At 35.5% G+C, this 19,868-nt stretch overlaps 1 protein-coding gene and 1 long non-coding RNA gene across 2 annotated transcripts in view; one reads left to right on the forward strand and one right to left on the reverse strand.

Moving 5' to 3' along the window:
- Positions 1 to 19,868, forward strand: part of LOC142242840 (activated Cdc42 kinase-like) — an 83,336-nt gene that overhangs the window by 22,674 nt on the left and 40,794 nt on the right. Inside the window, exon 2 of the mRNA XM_075314361.1 lies at positions 13,174 to 13,243. Coding sequence (XP_075170476.1) covers positions 13,174 to 13,243 — 70 coding nt within the window. The remainder of the gene's footprint in view (positions 1 to 13,173; positions 13,244 to 19,868) is intronic.
- On the reverse strand, positions 4,737 to 5,332 carry LOC142242848 (uncharacterized). The gene is made up of 3 exons (XR_012724211.1): positions 5,161 to 5,332; positions 5,007 to 5,084; positions 4,737 to 4,938 (listed from the first exon to the last, which is right to left on the reverse strand). It is a non-coding gene; the product is annotated as an uncharacterized LOC142242848 (long non-coding RNA).

A 19,868-nucleotide genomic window follows, 5' to 3' on the forward strand; every position in this document is an offset into this window, starting at 1 on the left:
CTTAAGGTCAAGACTCGTAATGAATCTTGCCTTAGGCAGCCTACTGAGAATTCCATCGATTAAAGGCAAAGGATAAGCGTCTTTCACTGTAACACTGTTCAACTTCCTTGCGTCGAGACACAGTCGTACCTTCCCAGGCTTGTGCACCAAGGCCACAGGCGATGACCATGGACTCTGAGACTCCTCAATCACGCCTAGTCGAAGCATACGATCTATTTCAGCAAAAAGCAACTGCTCAACAGCAGGAGAAACCGCAAAATGCCTTTGCTTAATTGGTTTATGATCCCCGGTATCTATGCTATGAGTAACTAATGAAGTTCTACCCAAACCCTCCTTGCTGTAAGACGGAAATGCATTAATCGCAGAATTAAGGACTTTCTGTTGCTCACTAGTTAGATCGTGCATATCATCATTCGAACTAATCTCGTCTAAGATAATTTTAGAAGACATTGATATGTCATCAGAAAACAAATCCTTGGCTAAACCGAAAGTCTTAACAAAATCTACACCTAAGTATAAGTTTTGTGTCAAATTGGGTATAATCAAAAATTTCATACTTTTAGTTTCCCCTCGAAATTTCACTAAAGTATTTACACTGCCTATAGCGGAGTGTGGATTTCCGTCGGCCGTCTGTAATATAATATTGAATTTCTTCCAAGGGTGTTTATTTTGTTCAATAAATCTTTTCGCATAATCCGAAGCGAAGCAAGATACTGTCGCACCTGTGTCAATTAATCCTATAACATCCTCGTCAAAAATATTCACGGTTGCAAATGGTCGTAAATCGAAATTATTTACGCTCGAAATGATGGCTGAGCAAAATTCTTTGCGACCGTTCAAAACTTTCCGCCAAAAGGCCCTCAATCTCCGCGTGGATCGTTTCGTTTTCCCCACTGGGCTGTGTACAACTTCGTCATTAAAAATTCTAAATCTCGCATTGTTGTATTCTCTCAGTCTAATATGGTATGGTTTTAAATGTCGTGGACAGTTATTGTATTTCTCAAAATTTGTTGTTGTAATTGCAATGGATTGTGTGTCTGTTTGACACTCAATTGACTTTAAAATTGTGTCGCTTTGGACTGAACTTGTTTGTTCGTCCGATTTCCCTGATAGTTTTTTGGAAATTTATTACATTTTGTACAATGGGGTTTGTAAATATTTGGAGTGCCACAACCGTAGCAAAATAACCTCCTTTCTCCTAAACAGTCCTCAAACTTGTGACCCGGTTCTAAGCAGTTCCAACATACTATAGGAGATACCTCGTCAACCTCACTTATTTCTACTTCGTCACCATCCTCATCTCGTATTTCCGAAACCAGTCTTCGTGGCATAAATGTCCTATTACCCCGAGTTCGGGTTAATTCTTCCTCTAAAATTTCGTGTTTCCGGACATACTCTCGTAAATCAGAAATCGAATGCATTGGAAAGTGTAAAAGTTCTTTTCGAACCTCGGGTCGAAGATTACGTTTCAAAATCTCTATTAATTCGTGCTCATCAAGTGGATATTGTAATCTATCCGAAATTTGTAAGACAGCGTCGTAAAATGTATCGAAACGTTCGCCTACTTTCTGTTTCCTGCATCTAATCTGTTCTCTGAGATCAAAATCAGTGCGTCGATCCCGAAATTGATTTCTTAACTCGCGACATAAAGTGTCCCAATCAAATCGTAACGTACTTCTATGAAACCGCCAAAACCAATCTGTGGCTTTGCCAGAAAAAAGTAAATCAATATGACGACAAAGAATTTCAAAATCACCACGAAGGTGTTGAACTGTAAGTGCGTGGACCCTGTAAATGAAATTGTCCACGGATAGTCCATTCTCTTCTTCGCCAGTAAATTTCAATCGCCAACTCGAAATAATATTCGAAACTTTATCAGCGGTTAAATCAAAATTCGGATTTTGTCTAGTATTTCGCACATTATTTCGATTAGCAAAATTCGAATTCCGATTATCAAAGGGGTTTTCAATGCTAATTCTAGGGTTACCACCTCTATTCAAATTTATAGCAGCTAATTGGTCTCTAATAGCGTCGTTAATTAGATTTTGTAAATAGCTATCACTTATATTGCGATGTTCAGATAATCTAGGCTGTATACTTGAATTTAAATTTGCTTGAAAATTGGGTAAAAATTGATTGGATAATCTGGAATTTGCAACATCCATATTTGGATTAAATCCAGAAGTTTGATTAGGATTCCTATTTAATAAGTTTCTTCTAATAGGTCTCCGTTTAGATCTAGGTATAGTCGAAGCATTGCCTCCAGTATGTCTTGGACCTGCATTGCTATCTCTACCTTCATCGGCAGGTGGAAAATCAAAATTTGTTGGTTGAGACATATTTAATAATTGATCTAATGATTGAGCTCCTCCCTCGTTCACAAGCTGATCTGCGTTAGAATTTACCACATCTACTGTAGCTGGTTTTTGGTTTTGATTATTCGTTTTGGGCTTCGCCCCACTCTTGTTACTACCCGAAGCTTGGGCACTAGACACTTGGTTAGATTTTTGTGACATAATGTCATATGGTACCAGTCTATTTTGCCTACATAATTTCGCGCAAACTGGGCATACCTGCGTTTCATTCAAAATACGGACAATACATTCTTTATGAAAGATGTGTTTACACGGAGTACTAACAATCACCTCATCTAATTCGAAATCTTTGTTACAAATAATACACTGTTTAGGATTATAACTTGCTTCCAGATTGGTTAAATTTTCGTTGCTGTGAACGAGTGACATTGGGTTCTATTAGAGAAAAAAAATATATACATATATGTTGTGAATCTTGGCTGTGTTCAGTAAAGGTTTGCTTTTAAATAATTCAAATTGAAAGTCATCTCTCTATTCAGTGTTGGAAAAAATTGGAAGACGTAGTCCCCTATTTTCTGTAATATATTTCACTCTCATGAGAAAAAAAAGAATGATATAAAAAAATATTTTTGTTAATTTCCTTCACTAACACTAAACGGGATGTCTATGCCATAGTATCATGTTGTTGCTGCACTTAACGCACCTTAAAATCTCGCAGCCATAAGAAATCAGAAGGTGGACAATACTAGCTAGAATCCTACTGCTAAGTAATTGTAATTCCTATGCAATCTTATTCTTAGTTTCTCGAAATCGTAAGGGACACAAATACAACTTAGGAATCGAATTCGGTAAGGTAACTTTTGGACAAAAAGGAATGAAAAGCCAGAAAAATCAAAATGGATTCTATACGACAAAGTATCTGTAAAGAATGATTCCGATAAAGGTTTTCTGTTATTACATTCTTGATCATATGATCAAATTTAATAAACAAACACATCGACCTATACCTCATTTGAAACCTAAAATAATATGATGTTAAATATGAGGTACCCAAAAACTTGAGGAATTGCTATTTGGTGGAGTTATACGAACTAAGTGTTAAGGTCAAAATTCATTAACATGAGGTTCCTAAGTTTTCGGGCCCCACGTTGGGCGCCATCTTTGTAATGCTGTTTTTTTCTAATTTGGTTGAGCTTTCGATAAAATATACAAGTATAGTAGGGATATGGATCCAAACTATGTAATGTACTTGGGTGTGCAAAGTTCCTAAGAACAAAAATAATAAAATAATAAAGCATCAACTTGGTTTGAGTTTAGAACGTACGCACGTGCTTGTTAAGCTAGTCAGTTCGGGAGATGTGGGCGGGGGTCTTGTTCCAACTGCAAACCTAAACCATTACAAAAAAAAAAATTCACGTGCGCAATAATTGCCCAAAAAAAATCATGATTCCTATGGCTTATTTCGGAACATAGATGTTAAGCTCCGGGCCTCTTTACCCACCCATCCTAAATGGTTTTTTTCAGACGGCCAACATATTCATAAAAAAAAACCCCAACAACAACCCTTTACCTAAAACGCCTTCCGATTCACATCAACAAAGAATTATGCCATTTTAAAATATTTATTACAAAAAAAACAAAAACAATTCAAGTAGCTAGGTCGCCATTATAATTCTAGGATCTCAATAACCAAATTCAATATATAAATACACATATAGATATTGAGTGGGCGGGGCAATATTCAAAAAAGTATGGGGACATAACTCTTTTTGTATTTAATTTATTAGTGGGTTAAAGAGACTTAAAAGTGCTTATAGAATACTAAAATTCTCTTAAATCTCTTTGTACTGAAAAAAAAATATATAGTATTTTTTTTTTTTAAATTATTTTTTTTTTCAAATTTAAATCACTAAATAACTTTTCAACATGTATCAAAAAAAAATTATAAAAGTCAACTTACGGTTTACATCAGCAGTACAGCATCCAACGTTGCAAGAAGGCCCCCGTGCGATGTTTGATGTTTGCTGGATCGAAATAACTATATTTGGTATTTATATGAAATAACTGTGATACATGTTAAGGAGTTAAAGTGGTTGCAAATAAGAACTAGCAAAATTAATAGTAATTGAAATTGTTTAGGATAGAATTATAAGAATAAATTGAAATGTTAGGAAAAAAATTGGGTTTTTATCGAAGAAACAACGAAAACTGAAGGTGTTGGAGGGTTTAAGAAAATTTACGGTGTTGGTTTAGAATAAAATCACTAATAGAGCCGATAATTTTGTACTTAATTAATACGGACGAAAATTATTGATATGTCAAATTCATGGTGCAGGGATTCTCTTTCCCAGTTTAAGATTGAACTTTTTTGAAAATTCTGTCTTCGCCGGGTAGCAATTAAAAATCCATTTAGATCTGCGACAAGAAACGTTGTATTTTAAAAACTCCTTCGTAAAAACTTCTCCAGTCTCTCGAAAACCCGAGGTCACCTTTTTCCCCACGTGGTCCGGTTTCCACGTTCACGTATTCTAGCGTGGTGAGGTTTTGCGATGGACACGTTTCAAGGGCACTTCGTCGAGAGACTGCCCTTTTGTATAAATTGTATATTGGCACGGACGAAAGCCTTTAAAAAAAATGGAAATTTTTCCAATTAAATCATATGTCATATCACTAGGACGAAGTTTAAATTACCTTTCGTACAAGGCCAAAACTTGTGTGGGTTCGTTTTCACGTTAGTGAACAAATTACAGTTTTTCTTGTCTTCTAATTCTAAAGGAAAATCGAAAAAAAACCGTGGGAGTCACTTAAAACTATTCTTTCCGCAGAAAAAACACAGTGTAACTACCTTTAAATCTTTTCAGAATAAAATTAAAAAGAATAGTGTATAAAGAATACCGTTTTTATTTAATACAACGCAATTACAATTCTGACACTTTTCGTTTTATGATCGAATGATCTTGCCGTTGTCTTACTCGTTAGAATTCTTAACTGAAAAGAATCAGTTATGTTGAAGCAAATAATCACACAGCCCCCCCCGATTAAAGGCGTTTCAAAAAAATAGGAAAAAAAATGGAAGAAGAATAAAATTGAAATTTCTTGTCTTCTGTCCCTCAATCTGCCTAGCCTATTCACACACTATGAAATTAGCGGAACAGAAGAGAGTAGCCGTATGTCTCTCAGTGTCTCTTGTGTCAGTGATGGAAATTTGAATCATTGTACTATTCACTATGATGTAAAGAGTGTAATAGAAAATACTCTCTTGAGTAAGAAATTCAATACCAATGATCAAAGCAAAATAAATAACTGCATAGATTTAACTACAGCCTATGGTATGGTGTATTACAAAATAGTGTATAATTTCTCGTTAGAATATTTTCATTAATAATTGCCTAAATGCAGGTATTGTGTTTTATATAGCTGTCCCTCTGAACATAATTTCGAAGAAGAATATTGTATAAAAAGTATACACAATTTTTATTATTCAAAACAATCCATTCGCACAGACAAATAAAATGAAAAAATTTTTTGACAAATTATTATTTGAAGCCAGTTCGTATTGCACTTATACACAATTTTATATGTCAAACAAATTTGTCTGTTTGTTCAAATTTGACATAAAAAATAGCATATAATTATTATACACTATTATTGTCACCTCTTTGGGGAATGGATTCTTTAGACAGGAAGAGATATTTCATGAAAATAATGGATCTATCAAATCATGGTGAGAATTGATAATCAAATGATGACGATGTGTCTCGTATATGACTAGGTTAGGTTATGTGGCAGACCGATGTATCAGGCTCACTTAGACTTTTCAGTCCATTGTGATACCACATTGGCGAACTTCTCTCTTATCACTGAGTGCTGCCCGATTCCATGTTAAGCTCAATGATAAGGGGCCTCCTTTTTATAGCCGAGTCCGAACGGCGTTCCACATTGCAGTGAAACCACTTAGAGAAGCTTTGAAACCCTCAGAAATGTCACAAGCATTACTGAGTTGGGATAATCCACCGCTGAAAAACTTTTTGGTGTTCGGTCGTAGCAGGAATCGAACCCACGACCTTGTGTATGCAAGTCGGGCATGCTAACCATTGCACCACGGTGGCTCGTATATGACTAAGTAAATTGAATTTCGACAGATTGCGGTCCGGAATATCCAGATAATCACGAAATTGTTCTAGAAAGCGAAATAAAAACCAATATAAATTTATCTGCAGATTTATCCGATTAAACCATTCCAGAGACGGGAGATGGGGAGGCAAGGGCTCTAAATTTAAGCAACAGCTTACCATTTCGTCTTTAAAGTACAACGATCTCAAGGGGCTGTGCACCAAAAATATAATTCCCAAAGAGTTTCATTCCTTTTATATTAGTCTTCAGCCTGGGGGAATCGAAATTGCTTGGATGAGCCTGATGCGGAGGAATATATTCCCGAAGGTGAATATTAATTAATATTTTTAATTTAAATTGAATTACTCTGTAGACTACGTGTTATTGAATTTCCAAAAATGACTGAATTATAAATAAAATGGATTATTTAATACGAATACTTTTTTTATTACATGAACATTCGTCCGGCAAATTAAAATACTTCATGATAAATGGCGCAAAAAATTTAAATAAAATAGTGTATACCCTACAAAATAAAATAGTGTATGATTTTCATATAGATTCTAAAATAAATAAAGTAACCTATATGACATCATGGCATTTTGAATGTTATTTAATTGCAATTAATGCTCTTATAGCTTAGTAGAATATCATCTACCAATGGTCTGGTTATTCCACCACATAGTTAAGTTACAAGAAGTTGAAAACACCGATAATTTTCTGAAATATGACGCTTTTCCCAAAAGTCTATTTTTACAAAAACTTCAAACTCGATTTTCTCGAAACGACAAAAAAATTATACACTATTGTTTTATTGAGGGGACGATATGTTCTTACATGTTAAAACGTATGTCACACAAACTTTATACTAGTTTGTGGACATTATATGCTTGCACTTGACAATAATTTTATTTACACCAAAACATGTGAAAATCCCTCTTTTTCATTCGTGTAGTCATTCATATTTCCATACACAAAAACCCATATGCATATCCCTATATTCATAGAAGGGCCATATGTATATGGTGGATTGTTCATTTTCACAAACTATATAAATAATATATATGATTTTTTTCCACATGTACACATGCCATTTCCATCGAAAATGAATGCATGTATGTACCTAAAATTATTCCGAAACAGATTCCTTTGGAGAATTTGTGGCATTTTGTATATGAAATTTATGGCAATTTATAGTTGCAATATAAACAAATATCTGGCCATGGAATTCTTTGGAGATTCTACTTTCCCAACCCACCAATACATTGATAGTTTAGTTATACGGGTTGGCTGGTACACCCAATGTAAGCATTAGCTCATAATCACCTCAATCACCTTCATAAATCTAATCAACTCAAAACTTTATGTGACTCTATAATGTGGCCCATGCAACACTTTCCCACTCTGTCTGTTCAACACATTATATTTGTCTAGATACAGTCGTGCCTTTTTAGATGGGAAGCGCTTTTTATTGAATAATGACTGTATAAAATGGAATAAATTTATTTTAGTGCAAGTTTTTCAAAGTTACGTTCCCAGCAATTTTAAGATTTCAAGCTATCAAGCTTTAAAAAAAAAGAAAACTATAATTTGAGGTTAATATCGACAAATTGGTGGAAATCGGGAAGAATTTGGGCTATATATAAATTGGTATCAATATGGGTGATATTTTTCAGGTTTAAATGATACCATAGAGTATTACATTGATGCTAAATGTACATAAATTGTAAAAACCTCTCAGACTTAGACCGATTTCGTTTTGCAAAAAAATATGTTGTCTTGATGTGACGCTACTTTTTTTCCTCATTATATGTTTGCCCAAATGATAGTGTCATTCCAAAGTTATTGTTAATTCATAATATTGTAAGGGATGCAGGACTCACAATCTATGACAATGTCCTTCATATTTTTCAAACAATTTGAAGAATGTTGCACTTTTTATTCCAATCGAAATCGCAATTAGATACCCAGCGTCGTATACATGTTGTCCATATTTGATGCCGTAATCCGCCATTTTCCTGTAATCATAATCGAAAAGCTTTCATGGTTAAAATATTAATAGTAAAATTAAACTTCTGCGTGTTTGCAACCTATATCAAAATTTGGCGTTTATGCACTGAAAAAATATTGACCTAATATTAAAGATTATTCAACCTAAATTTTAGGGCACGCAATTCACACAATATGAAGGAGTAATTTATTTAAAATAAGGAAAATTTATTTATTTATTAATTTATTTAAAATAAGAAAATTCATAATCTTTGCCATACATTTTGTTTATAAAGATTTCAAGTGGATAGGAAAAATTACGATTTCCAAAAGTCCAATAAGTCAATTCGGGACATCTGTCTACTCGAAAACATGAACAATACAAACGATATTCGGCACACATGTTTTTGGGCATAAAATACATGTGGTGTTTGAATTTCAAGCAAATCTGATAAAAATTGTGAGATTATACCTCTAGATTTCCAGGCAAGTCGGATAAAAATTATAGGGTCTAGGAGCCATATTGAATGAAAATTGCGATTTATAGAAGTGCAAGAAGTCAAATCCGGAAATGGGAGTTATGCCAAAACTTGGACCTATAATCACCTTATTCGGCACGTTTATTTGTGGACTAAAATACCTGTAGATTTCGAATTTCATACAAATCGGATAAAACTTGCGATTTATAGAAGCCCATAAGTCCATATAAACTTATTTGTGGATCTAAAGTACCTCTGGAATTTCAATTGCAGGTAAATCTCATAAAATTTGCGGTATCTAGATGGACAATATGTCAAATCGGGAAATCGATCTATATTGGGGTCTACCAAAACATGGACCGATACATACCCTATTTAGCACCCCTATTTGTGGACGGTATTGTATCTATATTCTGAATGTCAGACACATCGGATAAAAATTGGGGTGTCTAGAAGCCAAAGAACACAAATCGGAAGATATGTCTATAAGGGGCAATGCAAAAACCATGGACCGATACACACCACATTCGTCACACTTGTTTATGAACCTATAATACCTTTAGATTTCCAATTTCAAGCAAATTGGAGAAAAATTATGGTTTCTGGGAGCCAAGAAGTAAAATTGTCAGGCCGGTCTATATGGGGGCTATACCAAAATATGAACCGATTCACACATATTCTATGAGCCAAAAGTACCTCTTCGTTTTGAATTTCATTGCAAATCGGATAAAAATTGCGGTGTATATACGCTCAAGACTCCAAATCGGAGGTCGGTTTATATGGGGGCTATATCAAAACCCGGATTTACATAAAACTTGATCCAGACCGCAGATAAAAAACGAGTTTGTGCAAAATTTCTGCACGATAAGTTCGCTACTGAAGGCTGTACACAAATAGAAAAAATTACGTTCCAAAATTGATTGTGAACGGATGGTAACAAAATGAAACGGACACGTTAAGGAAAACTCAAAATGGAATGTTCACGGTTTCGTCCACGGCCGTTCACGATTTCATGAACGGCTTTTGTTTTTCTTTGAATATATTCTTTTTAAATACGTAACCATTACGTTTACAGATAATTTTTTTTCTATGGGTGTAGCGTGATTACGAGAGACAGGCAGACGGTCGTTATAGGGTCTTAGAATTTCTACCTGATCAAGAATATACATATATACTTTCTATAGTCGGAAATCGCTATTTCGATGTGTTACAAATGTAATGACAAACTTTGGAAATTAAACAAGTATATACGGCCGTAAGTTCAGCCAGGCCGAAGCTTATGTACCCTCCACCACACGGATGAAAAAGACTGTTTTTCATATGTTTGGCTATAAACATTATATGTTTGGAACACAAATTTTTAAACACAATATTTTTGATTGCAAGCATATAATGTTCATAAACTAGCATAACATGTTTGGGACATATATGTTAATATGTTAGAACATATTATGTTTGGGACATAAAATGTTTGTAAATATAATATGCTTGGATGCAAACATATATTAATTTAGAAATAGCCTATAAACATATATGTGTTTAGTAGCTTGGAGCGCTATTTAACAGGGAGCGATATTGAATTAAGTTGGTGGTTGTTGCTTGTTATTTTTTTTTATTAACATTTTATTTATTAACATTTTATTTTCCCTTGGGCAATTGATCAGCTACTTCTTTGATCCTTACAAACTGTGTGGTCAGCTGTTCGAATCCCCGTCCGGCAAAAGGTAAAATTAAAATAAAAAAATCATAAAATTGAATAATTTCTTCTACAATGTTTGTATTACAGAAAAAGGTGCTAAGAACTAAAAAATCTCGTGGAAGTGAGATGTGAAGGGAATATACAATTAGGCAGAAACAAAATTTTGAGCATTCAGGTCGAAAACCTATGTTGTTAGCACCTCTATTACCTGTTTATTTTCATAATTCATTATGTTTGTAAATATATAAATAAATAAATAATATTTTGAGCACAATATTGTTTAGGAGAATTTTTTTTAAGCATATAATATTTTTGGGTGCAAAATGCTTCCAAACATATTATATGTTCACATAATAACATATTGTTTTTTGGAAGACAACATTATTGAATTTGGATGCAAAAATACAAAATGTTTGGAACTTAGACTACCCAATATATATTGTTTAGACCAATATGCTTTCAAACATATTATATATTGGTAGAGATCAAACATATAAATGTTTGGGCAATACCCAAAAATGTATATGCTTGAAGCAAAATATGCTTGGGAGTATATGTTACAGAAGCGATTTTTTGTGAGCGTGCATGGATTGCGTAGAAACTTCTTCTAAACACTGCCATCCACAATCGAATTACTTGGGTTGCGGTAACGCTTGCCGATGGCAAGGTATCTCAAAACCTCCTAACACCGTCTTCTAAATTGTAAGTACTCGTAAGTCCATACGAGGTATATATTCAATTAACAGAGACCGACTAAATACGTATATAATTCAGTTTGACAAAAATTTCCATAGAAATTAAATTTAAACAAAATTTTCTATAGAAATCACATTTTGACAAAAATTTCTATAGAAATAAAATTTTGACCAAATTTTCTATAGAAATAAAATTTTGGTAGATTATTTTTGGCTCGAGTGGCAACCATGATTATGAACCGATATGGACCAATTTTTGTGTGATTGGGGATCGGCTATATATAACTATAGACCGATATGGACCAATTTTGGTATGGTTGTTAGCGGCCATATACTAACACCATGTTCCAAATTTCAAACTTATCGGATGAAATTTGCTTCTCTTAGAGGCTCCGCAAGCCAAATCTGGGGATCGGTTTATATGGGGGTTATATATAATTATGAACCTATGTGGACCAATTTTTGCATTGTTGTCAGAGACCATATACCAACACCATGTACCAAATTTCAGCAGGATCGGATGAAATTTGCTTCTCTTTGAGGTTCCGCAAGTCAAATGTGGGGATTGGTTTATATGGGGTCTATATATAATTATGAGCCGATCTGGACCAGTTTTTGTATGGTTGTTAGAGGCCATATACCAACACCATGTACTGAATTTCAGCAGGATCGGATGAAATTTGCTTCTCTTTGAGGCTCCGCAAGCCAAATCTGGGGATCGGTTTATATGGGGGCTATATATAATTATGGACCGATGTGGACCAATTTTTGCACGGTTGTTAGGGACCATATACCAACACCATGTACCAAATTTCAGCCGGATCTGATGAAATATGCTTCTGTTAGAGGCTCCACAAGCCAAATCTGAAGGTCCCTTTATATGGGGGCTATACCTAAAAGTGGACTGATATGGCCCATTTGCAATACCATCCGACCTACGTCAATAACTACTACTTGTGCCAAGTTTCAAGTCGATAGCTTGTTTCGTTCGGAAGTTAGCGTGATTTCAACAGACGGACGCACGGACGGACGGACGTGCTTAGATCGACTCAGAATTTCACCACGACCCAGAATATACATACTTTATGGGGTCTTAGAGCAATATTTCGATGTGTTACAAACGGAATGACAAAGTTAATATACCTCACATCCTATGGTGGAGGGTATAAAAATTTATTGCGATTTCAATTAACAATTAAATTGTTAATTGAATCAAATAAAAATTTAATTGTATACTTCTTTATTTCTAATTAATTCTGCGATTATAAAAAATCATTTTCGAAATTAAATCATAATTTCATTAAATTTTTAATTGAATGAATTAAAAAATTGAAAAAATTGAATTGAGATTGAAGGTCTGGAGAATTAATTAATTTTTTATTCTATAAGTTCTCGCCGATTTATCAATAAATGCTTTTGTTATTGCCATTTATCTAGGCCCTACTGTATTTACGGTCATAATATTACAATATAGGTAGACATGGGACCGATTTTGAAAACAGCTATGACGACAATATAGCAACTTTTGCTGTTGTAACCCACATCCTCTGCTTCACATCACTCAAATGATATTATGTTGCTACTCGCATCCGCCCAATGTTGTCACAATGTTGTCAGTGGCTGATTCTATGGTTTTGTTGGAATGGCGCTGTCATCCGTGCTGGCTGTCGTTTGTCTTTGGTTTTATTAGGTTTGCCCTCGAAAATGTAAATTGTGAACCAAACACAGCATGTTGTCTTATTTGTTTGTTATTATGAAAGGGAACTTGGGCATTCAAAATCTATCCATTTCTCTTTTTTTTTTCAAATATCATTCGAACTGTTCATTCATTGGATTCTAACAATACATATATTTTCCCCCTCGGCTTTATCTTTTACTTGCAGATAGTCCCCAAATTGATGTGTATGAATTTCTAACAGAGGCCGAACTGCAACATTATTACACTGCTGCCAAGTGAGTATCAATATCAAGCAACAACATTTGTATAAAAAAAAAACTAACAACTAACAACAACAAAACTAAAATTGAAATTGAAAATCGATGGTCACTCAGAACGGAACTTGAACATTGAACCAACAGTGGAAAAAATTTGATAGAGGGTTATATGGTTGGTCATGTGGACATACATACATTTGTTTGAATCTCCGTCACATTAGTCACCCACATAATTTACGCATTCCAAGCAAGCCATGCATCCGTTGGATAAACTCACTGACAGTTTATCCAAAAACTGAAAAATACAAAACAATCAAATCACACAACAAAACCCAAAACGAACAATGTGCAGTGTAGAATAGCCACCGCCAGTCCAGCCCAGGCCCCCATCCCAAAAAGCACTGTTGAATGTTCGAAAGATGGCGATGAATGTGTGATTATTTTCTTTATCTTTTGTATGTTGGCTTTCACTACAGAATAACAGTGACGGAACAATACCGTATTATAAAAAAATTACGTTTCTAGAAAATATTCAATATTATTAGATTGTTTTTTGGTGATAACACAGGTTAACAGGAAATTTATGCTATGTAACGTAAACAAGTGGGAAAGGTCTGATCAGACATTAGATCTTTATTAATCCAAATATCAGACAAAAGAAATTCATATGTAATTCAAAACTCAATATTTTATAATTTGAAATTTGAAGATCATATTCTAATGGGTAAAGGTAAAGGGTTATTGGTGAACGGGATCTTTGATATTCCCGAGTTTTAACACTGTTGGCATTCTGGGGTTCTCGGGATTTCACACTATTACTATTGACTAGGAGTGTCATTCGGGATTCATTATTTTACATCCCGGGATTCGGGATTTTAATATATTGAATCCGGGGATCCCGAATTTTTCAATCTACAGCACCAAGAATTTTATTACATTGGGCCCATTTTGGTTATATTTAATTTTATTAGCAAAGAGAACACACAACAAAAGAACATGAGAGTAAATTAAAAAGCAATTTAAAATTGCTATCGTACTAAACAAAACTTATCCCAATTCAACTTTATGAAAAAAGAAGAACAAGTATATACGGCCAGGCCGAATCTTACCATGGAGTGCGTAGAAACTTCTACTAAAGACTGTCATCCACAATCGAATTACTTGGGTTGTGGTAATATTTGCCGATGGCAGGTATCTTAAAACTCCTTAACGTCGTCTTCGAAATTGTAAGTTAGTGCATACGTTGTATATATTAGACAAAAACAAGTATATACGGCCGTAAGTTCGGCCAGGCCGAATGTTATGTACCCTCTACCATGGATTGCGTACACGCTCACAAAAAATCGCTTCTGTAACATATACTCCCAAACATATTTTGCTTCAAGCATAGACATTTTTGGGTATTGCCCAAACATTTATATGTTTGATCTCTACCAATATATAATATGTTTGAAAGCATATTGGTCTAAACAATATATGTTTGGTTAGTCTATGTTCCAAAAATTTTGTATTTTTGCATCCAAATTCAATAATGTTGTCTTCCAAAAAACAATATGTTATTATGTGACCATATAATATGTTTGGAAGCATTTTGCACCCAAAAATATTATATGCTTAAAAAAATTCTCCCAAACAATATTGTGCTCAAAATTTTATTTATTTATTTATATATTTACAATCATAATGAATTATGAAAATAAACAGGTAATATAGGTGCTAACAACATAGGTTTTCGACCTGAAGACTCAAAATTTTGTTTCTGCCCAATTGTATATTCCCCCACATCTTTCTCACTTCCACGAGATTTTTTAGTTCTTAGCACCTTTTTCTGTAATACAAACATTGTAGAAGAAATTATTCAATTGTATGATTTTTTATACCCACCACCATAAAATGGTGACGGGGGTATAATAAGTTTGTCATTCCGTTTGTAACACATCGAAATATCGATTTCCGACTATATAAAGTATATATATTCTTGAGCAGGGAGAAATTCTAAGACGATATAAGCATGTCCGTCTGTCCGTCTGTCTGTCTGTCTGTTGTAATCACGCTACAGCCTTCAATAATGGCGCTATCGTCCCGAAATTTGGCACAGATTAGTTTTTTGTTTGCAGGCAGGTCAAGTTCGAAGATGGGCTATATCGGTCCAAGTTTTGATATAGTCCCCATATAAACCGACCTCCCGATTTGGGGTCTTGGGCCTATAAAAACCGTAGTTTTTATCAGATTTGCCTGAAATTGGAAATCCAGAGGTATTTTGGGACCGTAAAGAGGTGTGTCGAAAATGGTCCGTATCGATCCATGTTTTGGTATAGCCCCCATATAGACCGATCTCCCGATTTTGCTTCTTAGGCGTCTAGAAACAGTATTTTCTATCCGATTTGTCTGAAATTGAAAATCTAGAGGTATTTTAGGACCATAAGGAGGTGTGTCGAAAATGGTCTGTATCGGTCCATGTTTTGATATAGCCTCCATATAGACCGATCTCCCGAGTTTGCTTCTTGGGCGTCTAGAAACTATATTTACCATCCGATTTGCCTGAAATTGGAAATCTAGAGGTATTGTGGGACTATAAAGAGGTGTGTCGAAAATGGTCCGAATCGGTCCATGTTTTGGTATAGCCCCGATATAGACCGATCTCCCGATTTTGCTTCTTACGCGTCTAGAAACAGTATTTTCTGTCCGATTTGTATGAAATTGCAAATCTAGAGGTATTTTGGGACCATAAAGAGATGTGTCGAAAATGGTATCCATCGGTCCATGTTTTGATATAGCCCCCATATAAACCAACCTCCCGATTTGGAGTCTTGGGCCTATAAAAACCGTAGTTTTTATCCATGTTTTGGCATAGCCCCCATAGAGACCGATATCCCGATTTTGCTTCTAGGGCTTCTAGAAACTATATTTACCATCCGATTTGCCTGAAATTGGAAATCTAGATGTATTTGAGGACCATAAAAAGGTGTGCCGAAAATGGTGCTCATCGGTCCATGTTTTGATATAGCCCCCATAGAGACTGATCTCCCGATTTTGCTTCTTGGGCTTCTAGAAACTATATTTTCTATCCGATTTTCCTGAAATTGAAAATCTAGAGTTTTTTGGGACCATAAAAAGGTGTGCCGAAAATGGTGCCCATTTTTTGGTATAGCCCCCATATAGACTGATCTCTCGATTTTTACTTCTTGGGCGTCTAGAGACTATATTTTCTAGCCGATTTGTTTGAAATTGAAAATCTGGAGGTATTTTAAGATCACAAATATGTGAGTAGCACATGGTGCCTATCGGTCCATGTTTTGGTATAGCCCCCATATTTTTATTCGATTTGCTGGAAATTAGTAATCTATAATGAAATTTTAGACAAACGAAATTTCCTTTTCTTATAAAGTATTTTCGTTTATTCAACGATTGTCTCTAAAACTTGGGTCAAAAGAAAACTTTGCTTGTCTAAAATTATGTTTCTCAAAAAAGAAAACACTTCTTTCAGGGTATAGCAGGCGCACTGATCATGAAAATTGCTTCAAACTGAAAGTAAAATTTCCAGATTTTACTCATCGTATTTAAATAATGGCGGAAAAAATCTACATATTTAAAATTTTAAATCAAGGCGTAATTTCATCATATACACGATATGTTTATAATTTCTCTAAAAGTAAAACAAAATTGGTTTTCATAAATCCAGAATCTGATTTGGTCTTCATAGGTAAAATCTTTAAAGTTTGTCTTCGGGAACTGACTTGCTTGGGAGAAGATTTGTCATCAAACCCGCTACAATTCTATATATTATCAAGTAACCCACTACGACGAAGAGTTTTCAAAGTAAACTATCATATTTGATCCATGGTGCTGGGTATTTAAAATTCGGCCCGGCCGAATTTACTGCTTTATATACTTGTTTTATTTTAATTTTACCTTTTGCCGGACGGGGATTCGGACAGCGGACCACACAGTTTGTAAGGATCAAAGAAGTAGCTGATCAATTGACCAAGGAAAAATAAAATGTTAATTTTGTAATAACAAGCAACAACCACCTACTTAATTCAATATCGCTCCCTGTTAAATAGCGCTCCAAGCTACTAAACACATATATGTTTATAGGCTATTTCTAAATTAATATATGTTTGCATCCAAGCATATTATATTTACAAACATTTTATGTCCAAAACATAATATGTTCTAACATATTAACATATAAATTTGTGTTCCAAACATATAATGTTTATAGCCAAACATATGAAAAACAATCTTTTTCATCCGTGCAAGAGGCTCCGGAGGTCAAATGTGGGGATCGGTTTATATGGAAGCTATATAAAACTATGGAACGATATGGACCAACTATTGCATGGTTGTTAGAGACCATATACTTACTCCACGTATCAAATTTCAACCGGATCGGATTAAAATTGCTTCTCTAAGAGGCTCCGGAATTCAAATCTAGGGATCGGTTTATATGGAGGCCACATATAATTATGGACCGATATGGACCAATTTTTACATGGTTGTTAGAGACTATATACGTACACCACGTACCAAATTTCAACCGGATCGGATGAATTTTGCTCCTCCAAGAGTCTCCTGAGTTCAAATTGCGGATCGGTTTATATGGGGGCTATATATAATTATGAACCGATATTTACCAATTATTGCATGGTTATTAAAGACTGTATACTTATCCCACGTACCAAATTTCAACCGGATCGGATGAAATTTACTCCTCCAAGAGACTCCGGAGGTCAAATCTGGGGATCGGTTTATATGGGAGCTATATATAATTACGGACCGATATGGACCAATTTTTGCATGGTTGTTAGAGACCATATACTTACACCACGTACCAAATTTCAACCGGATCGGATTAAAATTGCTTCTTTAAGAGGCTCCGCAAGCGAAATCTGGGGGGTCGGTTTATATGGGGGCTAAACGTAAAAGTGGTCCGATATGGCCCATGTAACGACTCCCTCTCTAGGCCCTAAAGGGTGATACGGTCAACATTTTGTCAATATAAACTTGACGTATTTCTTTCCATTTTGCATTTAAAAAACCTGAACACCCCTCATTTTGAAGGTGTGTGTGTGTAGAATGTTGCTCCTATTTTGATTTTGGAATTCACTCTTCAGTTGTCAAAATGCCGTCCAAGCAAGAAGAGCAGCGTATCAAAATTTTGCTCGCGCATCGCGAAAATCCGAGCTATTCGCACGCAAAGCTGGCAAAATCGCTAAAAGTTGCCAAATCAAACGTTACAAATGTAATTAAAGTGTTTGGGGAACGTTTGTCGACAGCCAGGAAGTCTGGATCGGGGGGAAATCGAAAACCGGAAGCCGCTGAGACGACAAAGAGAGTTGCCGGTACTTTCAAGCGAAACCCTAACCTCTCTCTCCGAGATGCCGCAAATAAGCTGGGTGTATGGTCTACAACCGTGCATCGAGCCAAAAAACGAGGCGGACTATCGACTTACAAGAAGGTAGTGACTCCAAATCGCGATGATAAACAAAATACGACGGCCAAAGCGCGATCCCGGAGGCTGTACACGACGATGCTGACGAAGTTTGACTGCGTGGTAATGGACGACGAAACCTACGTCAAAGCCGACTACAAGCAGCTTCCGGGACAGGAGTTTTATACGGCAAAAGGAAGGGGAAAGGTAGCAGATATTTTCAAGCACATAAAACTGTCAAAGTTCGCCAAAAAATATCTGGTTTGGCAAGCCATCTGTACCTGTGGCTTGAAAAGCAGCATTTTCATAGCTTCCGGGACTGTCAACCAAGAAATTTACGTGATAGAATGTTTGAATAAACGTCTGCTGCCTTTCCTGAAGAAACACGGTTGTTCCGTACTGTTTTGGCCGGATTTGGCATATTGCCATTACGGTAAAAAGGCCATGGAGTGGTACGCCGCCAACAACGTGCAGGTGGTTCCCAAGGACAAGAACCCTCCCAACACGCCAGAGCTCCGCCCAATTGAGAAATACTGGGCTATTGTCAAGCGGAACCTAAAGAAGACCAAAAAACTGCTAAGGACAAGCAGCAGTTCAAGGCAAACTGGCTTTCTGCGGCGAAGAAGGTGGACAAGGTGGCTGTACAAAATCTGATGGCAGGTGTCAAGCGTGAGGCCCGGCAATTCGGATTTGGAAAGCGAAAGCCTAACTGAATATTTTTCCTGAATTTTATACTAATTGAACTTGAAAAAGAAATTTAATTTGATTTTTTAAATAAACGATTTCGCCGATTTACACGCGTTTTCCCTTGACCAAATTTTGACCGTATCACCCTTTATCTTCCTTAACCTGTGCTACCATCTAATCCGACCAAGCTCAGTGTTGGGAGGTGTCCTTAGTTCAGAAGATAGGCCTCAGTCCATTACAAAGTTATTAAATTGTAAGGTAGCAAAAAATAAAAACAAAGAACATAAAGCGACACTTTCAAAAGTTTTACGGATGAAAATCGAAATGGGATATATAGCTGTTCTTGATATCCTCAGTGCGTCGATTTCCCTACCCTACCTTGTCGACACAAATGGTTTTAGTCAGCCTGAATAACATACTATTTTTTCCCACCCTTCATTTTTTTTTGTAAATTGACAGTTTGATTGTAGTGAACCGCAATCAAACGACAATTGATTCCTTCCTTTTTTTTCAAAACGACCA

Source organism: Haematobia irritans, unplaced genomic scaffold (assembly GCF_050003625.1).
Source record: "Haematobia irritans isolate KBUSLIRL unplaced genomic scaffold, ASM5000362v1 scaffold_8, whole genome shotgun sequence".
Lineage (NCBI taxonomy): Eukaryota > Metazoa > Arthropoda > Insecta > Diptera > Muscidae > Haematobia > Haematobia irritans.